Raw genomic sequence first — 12,493 nt, forward strand, 5'->3', positions numbered from 1 at the left:
GCAGCCCCTGCCATTCCGGGGTGTCCTGATTCCCAGGCCTCTTGCGCCAGGTGCCCAGGCCTCCTAGCAGCCACCACCCTAGCTCTCGCCCCAACCAGACTCCCCTTAGCCCTGCCCCAGTTTCCAGAAGACGTGGGGAAACTCAGGAGCTATCAGCCAGCTGTGCACAAGGCCCACATGCCACGGGCCGAGCGTTTCCACACCCTCAGATCAGTCGCTTCGGGGCTGGGAAGAGAGCCCGAGGCCTCCGCCCTGCTCTCCCACACCGGCGGCCGCAACACAACTACCCCACGAAGCTCTCCCAAGGCTGCTGCTGTTCCTTTTTTGTTATACCCAGAACACGTAACAGCCTCAGACCCAGGCCCAGACCTCTGCCCCACGCTCCCCACATCCATGCAGGGTGCCCCACGGTCAGGCGTCCACAGGGTTAGGGCGATGTGCCATCCAGAGCCTGCACTGCCCCTTCTAGAGCACGCTCTGGGACCGAGGACCCTGCGATTCCCTGCCCACACAGTCCAGAGTCTGCTTCCAGGGCCTGGTCCTGAGCTGGCTGTGCGGGTGGTGGACAGGCTGCGGGGTCCACAGGAGAATGCCCGAGGCCCCGACGGGGCAGGAGAGAGCTGGGCGGGAAGTGGGCTTCTGCGTTGGAACCTAGAGGGGCTAATGATGCCAAATCTGCACCAGACCATCCGGGTGGCTGTAAAGGTATATTGATCAGGGCAGGATGACAGGACATTTTTTAGTTCTACCCTAGTTTATCAGCATAAGTCAAACTTTTTGTCTTTTTTAATAACTTATTTACACAGTGCTTTGTTGACACAATTTGCACACAGTAAAGTGTCCAGATCTGATGGCAATTTATAACTTCTAAATGTTCTGACATCTGGTGGGGAGCCTCTGTCTGCACTTGGGTGGGCAAGTCCCTGTGGGCCGCACCCAGACTGCAGGTACACAGGGGCCCCTGAAGCATCCTTCAGCAGTCTGGTGAGGCCACAGGAAGAAGCAAGGAGAGCCAGAGCCTGCCCTTGCTCCACCTCCACCCCAGGCTGGTGTTGGGGAAAGGCTGAGCTACTCTCCTCTCTGAGCACCAGCCTTCTTGTCCAAAAAAGAGGGCTGCCCGGGGCTCTGCTCACTCTGGAGAGGTTGTCGTGCAAATTGCATAAAGTAGGGCATTTATTTTATGCAAGTCAGCTGCATGAATGACAAAGGACCACGCAGGCCTCGGGGTGTCACTAACCCATCTTTTCCTTCCTAGGGAGCACAGGGCGGAGGGACTCACTGGCCTACCCAGGAGGTGCTGGGCTGCTGTGACCAGACCTAACACCCCAGGGCCCCCACCCAGAGGAAGCCACAGTCAGCTACCCGTCCTGGAAAGAGACCCACATGCACGTGGCTTTGTTGTGCGCTGTGGCCTCAGCCCTCCAGTGCACAGGGCAGCTCACCATCGCAGGGCCCGGAACACAACCAAAGCCCTGAAAAAGACGCAGAAGACAGCCAAGTCCCTGTCACCACAGGAAAAAAGTTTCCCACCCCAGGGACTAATAGGAGCCACGAGCTGCAGTGTCCTGAGAATGGCCTCCAGTAACAGGGGGTTCAGTATGGAGGGTCTGAGGAAGGACTGCCTCCATCTCCATCCCTGCAGAGGGCAGCTGAGAGTTTGCTACCCTGATTTCCAAATGGTGGGAGTGAAGGGCAGAGTGTGCGTGGGGTCAATGATTACAGCAGGAACTTCCACACATTCTCCCAGATTCCCAGGCCTGGGACCCCAGCTCCTCCCCTCCCAGGCCTGGGACCCCAGCCCTCCCCCCCCAGGCCTGGGACCCCAGCCCTCCCCTCCCAGGCCTGGGACCCCAGCCCACCCCTCCCAGGTCTGTGACCCCAGCCCTCCCCTCCCAGGCCTGAGACCCCAGCCGTCCCCCCAGGTCTGGGACCCTGGCCCTCCCCTCGCCCAGGCTCACCTGGGTGGTGCTCCCCCAGCCCCTGCAGCCCCTCGGGCGGGTGCACGCAGACATTGTTCTTGGAGTAGATGATCTCCCCATCCAGGACGGAGGGGGGCCCGCCACTGCCAGCCGGGGTGAGGGTCAGGAGGTCCGAGGCTCTGGAGGAGGCCCGGCGAAGGAGGCGGCCCAGAGACATTGCCGGGGGAGTGTTTCCATCCTCTGCACACTTGGGCCCAGGCGGGGCTCGTCCAGACCTGCCTGGGGGAGGAAGAAAGAGGGAGACACATTGGGGCCCTCGGTCATGGTACTTGAGCTGGGTGCCTCGGGGGCTGCGTCCTGTCCCATGCCAGCAGGCTCGAAACAGACGCTGGTTATCACCAGAACCTGTCCTGCCTGCACAAGCCCACGGACAGGGTAGGCTGCGTTCTCAGCTGTGACACCAGGGACATTTGGGGCCTGGTCTTCCGAGTGGTGGGGCTGCGCTGTGCCTTGCAGGACGTCGATCAGCATCCCTGGCCTCCACCCACTAGATGCCACTTGCACCCCCCTTCCCACTATGACAACTAAAAAGGTCTCCAGGCATTGCAAATGTCCCCTCGGGTCACAAAATCACCCCTATTGAGAAACACTCATCCAGAGGAACCCTGTTCCCACTGAAGCAATCTCATAAAACCCCCAGACTTTCTCTTTGCTCAGTTTTCACCCCGATGTCCGCGGGTGTCCCCTGGGTCCCCTGCCTGCCTACACTCCTCACCCCTCTGCTTGCTTCACAGGGATGTTCTGGTTCTCTTTCCTCCTTTGCATCTTTCTCCACCCCCCACCCATCCTGCGTGTCCCCCTCAACCTGATGTCCCAACATGTGAGGGGCCGTCTCAGCTGGGAAGTATGTCACAAGTAACACCTGAAGAACTCGAGTTTACATACAACTCCTACTTAAAAAAAAATAAACTAGAAACAAAAGGATCAGATCCGGAATATATACAGAACTCCTAAAGATTCACCGCAAAGAGGAACAGCATCCTAATAGGAAAGACGGGCGATTCATGGAAGGGGGGCACCGAGGGACCAACAAACAGGAAGATTCGCAGTCTCAGAGCAAAACCCAACACCCAACAGACTGGAAAAAACAACCACCAAAGGCCTAGGCAGCTGCTACGTGAACCAACCAGACATCTCCCGATGGTGGAGCTCGAGCACACCGCCCATCGAACCGAGCCACGGAACGCCCCGTGGGCGCCATGCCGTCCACGTAAATGAAGAAACCGTATAGAGCCAGGCTGTCTCCTGGTCAGAGATTAGCGATGTCCAAGACGCAGACCACGCTGGGCAGGGTTCAGGCCAGCTTCAGGGGTCGGGGGGGCCGGCATGGAAACAGCCCCAGAGGGACTTTAACTCAATCTTCTTGAAAGAAAAAAAAAAAACTTGAAGCCAATATGATAAGATCATCCACTGGGAATGGATAAACACGTGGTTATCCATGCAACAGAACGTCATTCCGCCCTAAAAAGGAACTGAATTCTAACACCTGCTACAACATGGATACACCATGAGAACACCAAATTGAGCGAAATCAGCCAGTCACGAAAGGACAAACCCTGTGTGATTCCGCTCACACAAGGCACCTAGAGTTGTCAGGTTCATAGAGAAAGAAAGTAGGATGGTGGGTGCCAGGGGCTGGGGAGGGGATGAGGACTCAGTGTTTAATGGGGACAGAGTTTCAGTTTGGGAAGATGAAAGCGTTCTGGAGAGGGGTGGGGGTGATGGTGGCACAACAGTGGGAATGTGCTTAATGCCACTGAAGTGTACACTCAAAAATGGCCAAAATGGGGGCCGGCGCGGTGGCACAGTGGTTAAGTTTGCACATTCTGCTTCGGCGGCCCAGGGTTCCCCAGTTCGGATCCTGGGTGCAGACATGGCACCGCTTGGCACACCATGCTGTGGTAGACGTCTACATATAAAGTAGAGGAGGATGTGCATGGATGTTAGCTCAGGGCCAGTCTTCCTGAGCAAAAAGAGGAGGATTGATGGCAGACATTAGCTCAGGGCTAATCTTCCTCAAAAAAAAAAAAGGTTAAAATGGTAAATTTTATGTCATGTATGTTTTACCACAATAAAAAAAATTTTTTTAATTATCAACCTGTGGAGGGTCTCAGGGTATATTATTATATTTTTCTTTGAACTTCCTGCATTTTGTATAACTTCTCCCAAATCCGAGCTGATTTAGGATGTCCCCCTAAATTGAATTCTTTCTGCCCAGTGCTTAGACAGGCTCTTGGGGCAGAGGTGTGGGGGTGCCAGCTGGCTCACAGACTCACCCCCATCCTGGCAGGGGAGGGGTGGTCTCAGAGCCGTCCTATACCATCCCAGACCAGGTGGCTCAACGCTGGACCCTCAGCCCCATCTGGGTCTGTGGGTGCCCCTCCTGTGCCCCCCAACTCTGTTCTCCGGTCTCCCCAGCTCATAAGTGTATCTCCAGCTGCCTCCATGGCTGCTAACTCTCCCAAGCATGACGTTCTGCGAACAGCTTCCCACCAGCCCAAGAGCCTCGCGTCCCGTTCCTGAGTCTTTACCCAGAAGGATCCACTTCTCCCTTCTCCCCCATCACCGAGGTCCTGAACTTCAGCATCACCTTGAAAATCACCAGTCCAGGGGACCCGGGGCCCAGATCAGGTCCTCACCTCCCAGGCCTGAGCCATGAACATCCCTCTGTTTTCAGCCACATCCAGGGCCCCGAATCCACTTGGCTCCCCCGAACCCACCCCTCCCCCTTCTCAGGCTTCCCCCATCCCAACCCTTTCAATGTGGGCTGCAGAATCAAGTGGACCCCTCTGTCCAGGGTCCGCAGGCTGGTTCTGAGGGCCAGATAGTAAATATTTTTGGCCCTCTGGCCAGACAGCCACTGCCACAACTACTCAACTCCGTCCCTGTGGTGTAAAATCAGACAGTCAACGGGCGTCACTGTATCCGGGGAGACTTTATCTATAGACACTCGTCCCCGAGTTTCATGCAATTTTCACATCACAAAAAAATCCTCCTTTCGATTTTTTTCAACCATTTAAAAATGTAATAACCATCCTTAGCACACCCACTGTACAAAACAGGGGGAGGCTTGTTTGGTCCATGGGCTGCGGATGGCTGACCTCTGCCATCAACCACTTTCAGGACCGTCTTGCCAGGTCCCGGATACTCTGGGCAGGGCCGCCCATCTCTACCCAGATCGCTTCCGGGCCGCTCCAGGTCGCTGGTGTCTCTCCGTCTCACCCACTATATTGCCACTCTCTGAATACTTCGCAGCTCACGAGGACATACGACAACCAAGTTATGAAACGTGAAAGAATCACACTGGAACCTACGCATCAAGAAATGTGCTGTCTTTCCAATTAATCGTCCAGAAAGGCTACATCCTTATTCTAATGAGGATTCTGTCGTCTGGAACACTTTTAGAATTCAAGAATTCTTCAAGAACTGCAAAGTGAGGTAACGAGCCATACAAAAACACGAGTCTGCTTTTCCTAGTCCAGCGCTGCCCAGCAGAAATGGAATTCGAGCCACATATGCAACTTCAAATATCCTACTAGCCACATTTTAAAAAAGGAAAAAGAAATCAGTGAAATTAACTTTAATAATATATTTTTATTTCATCCATTATATCCCAAATAATATCCTTTCCACATGTAAACCATATGACAAAAATGATTGATGAGCCATCTTACATTCTTTAAGTCTCCAAAGTCTGGCATGTACTCTATAGTGACGCAACCTCAGTTCTGACCAGCCACGTGCCGGGTGCTCAGGGGCCTCGGGTGGGCGAGCCTGGGGCAGGGCTGGAGGCTCGAACGGCATGACTTAGTTTAAGCGTCCTCACCCCCAGGCTGGGCTGCAGACAACTCTCAGCTGATTCTAAAAACCAAACCATCTTTACGTGAAGATGTTGGCCACCATTGAGGATAATCCAAAGAAGGTGCTGGAAGATTTGAAGGAGATTCTAAAATACAAGCATTCACAGCACAGTGTTGTCCCACCTATGAGATGCGAAACCTCACCGCGGCTCTGTAAGACGCGTCCTGGAAGCACAGATTTGCAGATGAGGAGACAGGTTCAGCATGCCCGCTGTCACTCCGAGAGCAGAAAAACCCAGAGCACAAGACCTTTGTGCCCCGGGTGCAGAGTTCCAGCTCTCACCCCACCCCAGCCATGGGTGACGGGGACAGTCCCGCCCAGGTCCACCCCCGGACCGTCCTGGGGAAGACAATGTGCCTTTGGGTGGATCAGGGCATGTCTGTTAAACATGAGCCACAGTTCGTATTTATTTTTTAAACATATTTGTTCCTTCGTAGGTCTATGTCATCTAAATTAAACCTGGTTCCCAACCTCTGGTCTCTATCAAACTAGACGTGGAGAATCCTTGACCTACTTTCTAAAACTTTAAAAAAAATTATGAAACATTCTCAGAGCAGTATACAGAAAAATAATGTCCCTGAAGTCACACTATCCAAAAATATTTGTATATTTTCTACTATCTTATGAGCCTATCTTAAAAAAACAAACCAAAAAAACACCCCCTGGAATTATACCACACCTGGTTTTCAGTTATATCATAAATGTATTTTTCCATGTGTTATGGGTTGAAGTGTGTCCTCCCAAAATTCACATTGATGTTCTAACCCCCAGGACCCCAGAAGATGACCTTATCCAGAGACCGGTCTTTACAGCGGTAATCAAGTTAGAATTAGGTCATCAGGGCAGGCCCCAGCCAATGTGACGGAGCGTCCTTTAAAAAGAAGAAACGTGGAGACCGATACACATGTACAAGGAGAACACCCTGTGATCACAAAGAAGGCCATGTGCAAGCCAAGGACAGAGGCCTCAGAAGGAAACCACCCTGCCCACACCTTGATTCCAAACTTCCAGCCTCCAAAACTGCGAGAAAACAAATCTCGTTGTTTAAGCCAGTTTGTGGTTCTTTGTTACAGCAGCCACAGGAAACCAATATACCGTATCAGCAAAATTAAAAATTCAAAGTGTCAACCCTCTATCTTAATAGCTCCATGCATATTACATGGATGCACCATTCTTGAACCAGACACCATCGCTAGACCTTTAGTTTCCAAATAGTGGCTATCTAAGTAATAAACTCTACATTTTTATACATAAATCTTCATCTGCATCCTCTCCATTTCCTTAGGATAATTTCTGGGATTCCTGACTATTTCCTTGGAGGATAAATTGGACTCCTGACACATAGCACCCAATGGATTTCCAAAAAAAGGGACAGCATTATTAGGGGTTTGAATCTTTGCCAATTTGGTAATTGAAAAATGGTTTTCTGATGATCAATTCACATGAGCAGATTGTCCTATGTTTAACAGACATCTATGCTCATCCTGTGAATTGTCTGTTGGTGTGCTTTGCCAATTTTTCTGCTGAGGTGTTAGTATTCTTATTGATATGTCAGAACTCTTTATATAGCAAAGATTTTAATCCTCTGCTATAGTTGCTGTGTGTGTTTTTCCTAATTTGTTGTCTGTCTTTTAATTGTATCATCTATTTGGAAGTACAGAAATCTTAAACTTCTATGCAGTCAAATTTGTGTTAACTTTTTTTAGTGATTTCTTTTTACTACTTTTATACTGTATATCATCCTCCCCAAGCCAAAGATTAGTTCATCGTTGGTTTATATTTTCTTCTAATTTTCTTACGATTTCAATTTTCAATGAACTGCTTTTGATATCTCAAAAAGCGTAAGTCAAAATGCACATTCTCCCAAAAAGGCCACACGTGTTAACTAAAGTTATCAACCAGTTCATTGAATGGGTGTTTGTGTTGTTTTTATCGTTACTTCCTGTTTTTATTATGTACTCAGTTATTTGTCTGATAAAAATAGGGACATCAATTATAATTAATAAAGGTGGCATGCTTGTCACATAAACCTTTGTAGGATATTTAAAAAGAAGGGGCCCTTCGTTGTGACCCATAGACCTGTACGGCCTGTGCTCCAGGCTGCAACCTCTCAGCTCGTCCCACACTGCACATGTGACAGACACGTGTGTTAAACCTGTGGTTTCACACTATTAACACGCTCCTGTGAGAGCTTTCCCCACAGGCACGCTGCATGGACAGGCAGGGAGGCGGGGTCGTCTTAACCTCACCTGGGTGAAGTAAGTTTTCAGAAACTCACAGGCCTGCCTTCCTGCCATCAATGACAGCACCCGCTCTCCCCTCGTCGGGGTAGGTGGCCCTCCGGGGTAACTGTAAACCCGGCTCTGCTCATTGGCGGCTCAAATGCTGACTGTGCCCAGAGAGCCGCTGCCCCCCCTCAGAACCCCAGAATTCCACAGCCTCCTCTGGGGCCAAAGGACCGAGTCTCCAACACACCCATCCCTGCCATGCCTCTGAACCTCGCACAAGGCCCATTGGTCCAGGATGCCTCACACCCAGTGGGTCCTGCCGGGGGCTCCTCACCTCCGTCCAGGCCAAGAGGGACAACCGCCTCTCGTCCACCTTACCGCGTGGGGCCACGGCCACAAAACTCCGGGCTCAGGGTGTGGGCTCCTTGCGGGCCCTGCTCCCCTTGGTGGCCCACCTGCGCTCCAGGTGTGCGCCCTTCCCACCGCCCCCAGCCCCACAACCACAGCTTCGTGTCCTGTGGCCGGGCGCCACAGTGGGAAAGGCTGGGGCCCCACGAGTCAGCAGAGAGCTGGGCTCCTCCTCGGTGTGAGTTTCCATTCGGCTTCCGCCCTCCGAGTTGGCAGCGTCCTGACTCGGCAGTGCTCTCTGAGTCCTCCAGCTGGTGCATATAAATTTGAGCTCACCCCCACCCTGTCAGAAGAGAGGGGAAGGAAAGGAGCGCCAGGGAGCACAGGCCGCCAGGCCACCTCCCGAAGGAGAACGGAGGCCTCACTCGCAAAGCTCAGGACAATGCCCACAGGGAGCGTGGGCGCCCAAATCTGGCAGGGCCACTAAGAAAGGGGCATGGCAGAGACACGGTCCCCACGACCAAGAACAGCACCACGAAGGTCCCCTGATGCCGCACTTCTCCAAACCAGGGGGCTTAAGAAAGTCCGGGGCAAACCCCGAGACTTCTGACCCTGCAGGTCTGGGGGCGGGCTGCCCAGGCGACTCCTGAGGTTGGGAACCATTCACCTACTGCTCCCCCCCCGCACCCCCTAGAGGCTCTGACGGAGGCCGACCACGCCCTCTGCCTCTCAGGCCGTGCTGTTATCAGCGCAAACTAATGACACGTCATGCTGCCGGGTTCACCCCCGCCTCCTCCCCGGCTGTGCTCAGCAGCAGGGTGTTAAACAGGATTAAGAGGCGGGTGCTGGGTGGATACAGGACCACAGAAGGCCTATCCCCACCCAGCAGCAGGGCGCTCATCTGTCACTGGGTTAGTAAGCTGGGGCCATGTGTCACCAGGTGCAGTGGGAAGCGTGCAGCCTGCATGTCCCAGGATATGGAGTTGAAGGAACAGGCCTGGAAAACGCCTCCTGCAGAGAAACCCTGGGAGGACACCCCTCCCCTTGCGTCCTGGGCTTCACTGCCCACCTGGTCTGGCCACAAGGCTTGTCTCATCGTGGGCTGGCTCTGGGCAGCTCTGTGTCCCTTCCTGTCCTCGGGTGTCCCTATGAACCAGGGACCCAGGGAAGGTTAAGTGATAAGGAAATGGACCTGCAGAGCACAGCAGCCACCTGGCCTGAAGGGCCCTGCATCCACCCGACCTGAACCTCCTCTGAGGAAGTGGCAGCCACCTCCTAGATTTCTAAGGCCTGGCCATCCTGGCCCCTCACCGCCCGCTTCCAGGATCATTCCCTGTGTGCGACCGCTGCCCTGCTGCAGGGAAAGCTGCAGCTGGAGCAGAGCACAGGCCTGGGCCTCCGACTGGCAGCAACTTTGGGCAGAGAGGAAGGACCAGAGGCCGGGGGGCCAGGGAGAGGAGGCAGTGGGCCCGGGCGGGAGACAAGGAGAGACTGCTCCTGGCACCGGCACACCCTCACTTCTCTGATCATCTGCCCACCACTGCAGGGCAGCCCGGCCTTTCTCAGCCCCTCTGCTGGCACACGTGCTTCAACAGTTTGCCTTAGAGGAGAAGGGCCCCCCCTCCACCCATCCTATCCCTGGCCTGGCCTGCAGGCTTCCATGGGCACCCTCTGCAAACACGCTCTCTTCTCCTGACCCTGAGGTGGAAAACGCACACAGCCATCTAAGTCCTACCTGGGAACCTCCGTCTGGTTCTCCAGATGGTCGGAGGGGCAGGGGGCAACTGGAAAGAGACCCAGGGGGAGTCCTGGGGGGTGGTGGGCACTTCGTTGCCTTTGGTACACTCACGGGGTTCATACAGGGCACTTGACTTGGCCACACTGTGGGTCCACGCCACAGAAGGGGCAGCTAGAAGGTTCCTGGGGAGCGTTGCGTTCAAAGTCAGGGCTCTGATCCTCCAAGGATGTTAGGGATGGGGCTCAGGTGAAGGCGGTAATGTGATGATGGAGAGCAGTGCTGAGGCCTCCGAGGGGCACGTGAAACAGAGGGGAGCCTGGGAGGGAGGGAGGCAGAGCTCATCCAGGGCCCGGCAGCTGCCCTGCCGGCTCGGCTGACAGGGCCGTGTGGAAGGGGCCATGGCGAGCAGCAGGTGCAGAGGGAGAGCTCCGAGCCGGAGGAGCAGGCAAAGGCAAGGCGAAGGAAAGTCCCAGGGATGGACGGGGGCAATGGTGGCACAAGGAGGTGAATGCACTCAACGCCACGGACTCGTGAGCTTCCAGACCGCTGACGTGGTGACTGTGCTGTGTGTACTTTACCACACACAAAAAGAACAGTGGAACCCGGAGGGGGCTGTGTGGACACTCTGTACTTGTTGCTCATTTTTGGTAAATCTAAAACTGCTCTAAAAACAAAATCTATTAATTAAAAAAAAAGAGTGTTGAGACCAGGAAGCGTGCACCCAAAGGGGCCAGGCTCTGGGTGGAATCATGTGGATGGATACAGGAAATGGGCCGGGAGCTCAGGGCAGGGAGAGTGAGAGCAGGTGACAGAGAGAGCTCGGGTTCCCAGACTGAGGACAGGCTGCCAGCAGCAAGGCAGGGCCTGGCAAAGATGGCACAGCCTGACGGGCGACCTTCCTAATGTCCTCCAACCCACGAAACGCACCACCTTGAATGGTTCTCACGACCATAGCGACCTGGTGTCCTATGAGGCGGGGAGAAGAGCAAAGATAACCACCCTCTCGACGGACCAAGCGCAGAACTCAGAGCAAGCAGAACGCGCAGGGGCCCTTCCACGGGGCTGAGGTCTTTCCACGGCCATATGATTCATTCTCATTATAACGCGGATGGAGCCGGGGATGGGAGCACGTCTAGCACCATCTTTAAATGCCGTCAGCAGACATCCTAAGACACAAAATCAGCTAACACTCAAAAAGGAGCTGAGAGAGGCCCCAGGCAGGAGCAGCTATCTGATTTTTCCATCTCTAGTACGGAGCTGGCGTTAATTGAAATCAAAACAGCAGCCCGGGATGCTCAAAGCACTTTGTACCAATATTACAAATCCTCTCCCCAAATCCTGAGAGATGAAGGTGGATAGAGAAACAGCTCAAGGTAGACCCTTGGCAACGATAAAAATCTGATTCTTCTCGAACGCACTCGCTTAATATTTTTACTTTAAAATGGTTATGTCCGTGTCAGGACTGTTGGTTTTAGTTTCGAAGCTCCTGAGTGCAGGACATCTCTGAGAAGTTCCTTTTATGCTGGGCTGACCACAATGCCACCTTCGGTAAAGCTCCAAATGCCGTGTTTTTGTTGATGGAAAGGACAGCGATGCCAACCTGGCAGTTGGCACCAGGAATACAGAGATGGAGTAAGGCCAAGATCTAGAATGTGTGTCAGCTGAGGTGTCCCAGAAAAAAGGCAATGATTTTAAAAGATATACAGTAAAAGTGCCAATGTTGGTTCTTAACCGTCTGATTGAGGCCCGATTACAAGTTGAATTTTGTGCTCTCTGAGCCATCAGTGACCTCTAGGTAGGGCGAGATTTTTGCAGAACAGGCTATTGAGCAATTCGAACGGAAAGAACAACTTGGCCTCCCCTCAAAACACACACATGCTCATAAAACAAACCTCTCTCTGCAGAAACTCCCCCACTAGGAAGTCATTCTTCCCCTTTAACCTGCAACCCTGTGAGAATTAGAAGACCTTTGAGAAGACGGATTCTCGGCCATCTGCAGCTGGCAGGGGCTAGTTAAACTGGGGATAAAGGCAGCCTACTCTGTCCAGAAGGAGAGGGGCTTTGAGGCAGCTGGAGGATGGGGAGCTGCCTGCAGAGGAAAGATGTCGGAAACCACAGAAGCCCCAAGAGATGGGGTAGGGGTGAGAGGGAGGCGAGGGGGCTGGGAAGGGAGAGAAGATTTCTTATTTTGCAACCTGGTTCAGAGCTGGCCCTGCTGCTGGGTTGGAGCCAGAAGACAGCAGCAGGCCTGTCGTTAACCCCACATGTTCCTTCTGTCCTCGAGGAGCCACTTGACCACTGACACTTGGCCCAGAGGCAGCTGCAGCTTTTGTAACGCC

The 12,493-nt window shown here is 53.4% G+C and overlaps 1 protein-coding gene across 6 annotated transcripts in view; it reads right to left on the bottom strand.

The window, feature by feature from the left end:
* The window catches only part of TBC1D16 (TBC1 domain family member 16), a 77,294-nt gene that overhangs the window by 58,285 nt on the left and 6,516 nt on the right, over positions 1-12,493 (bottom strand). For 2 of the 6 annotated variants that reach the window (XM_046677545.1, XM_046677546.1), the window contains exon 2: positions 1,959-2,198. In XM_046677545.1, coding sequence (XP_046533501.1) covers positions 1,959-2,136 — 178 coding nt within the window. In that variant the 5' untranslated portion in view covers positions 2,137-2,198. Of the gene's footprint in view, positions 1-1,958; positions 2,199-5,962; positions 6,038-12,493 lie in introns of those variants that run through there. The other 4 variants (XM_046677547.1, XM_046677550.1, XM_046677548.1 and 1 more) reach the window with 4 other exon arrangements.

The sequence above is a fragment of the Equus quagga genome, chromosome 11 (genome assembly GCF_021613505.1).
Source record: "Equus quagga isolate Etosha38 chromosome 11, UCLA_HA_Equagga_1.0, whole genome shotgun sequence".
Lineage (NCBI taxonomy): Eukaryota > Metazoa > Chordata > Mammalia > Perissodactyla > Equidae > Equus > Equus quagga.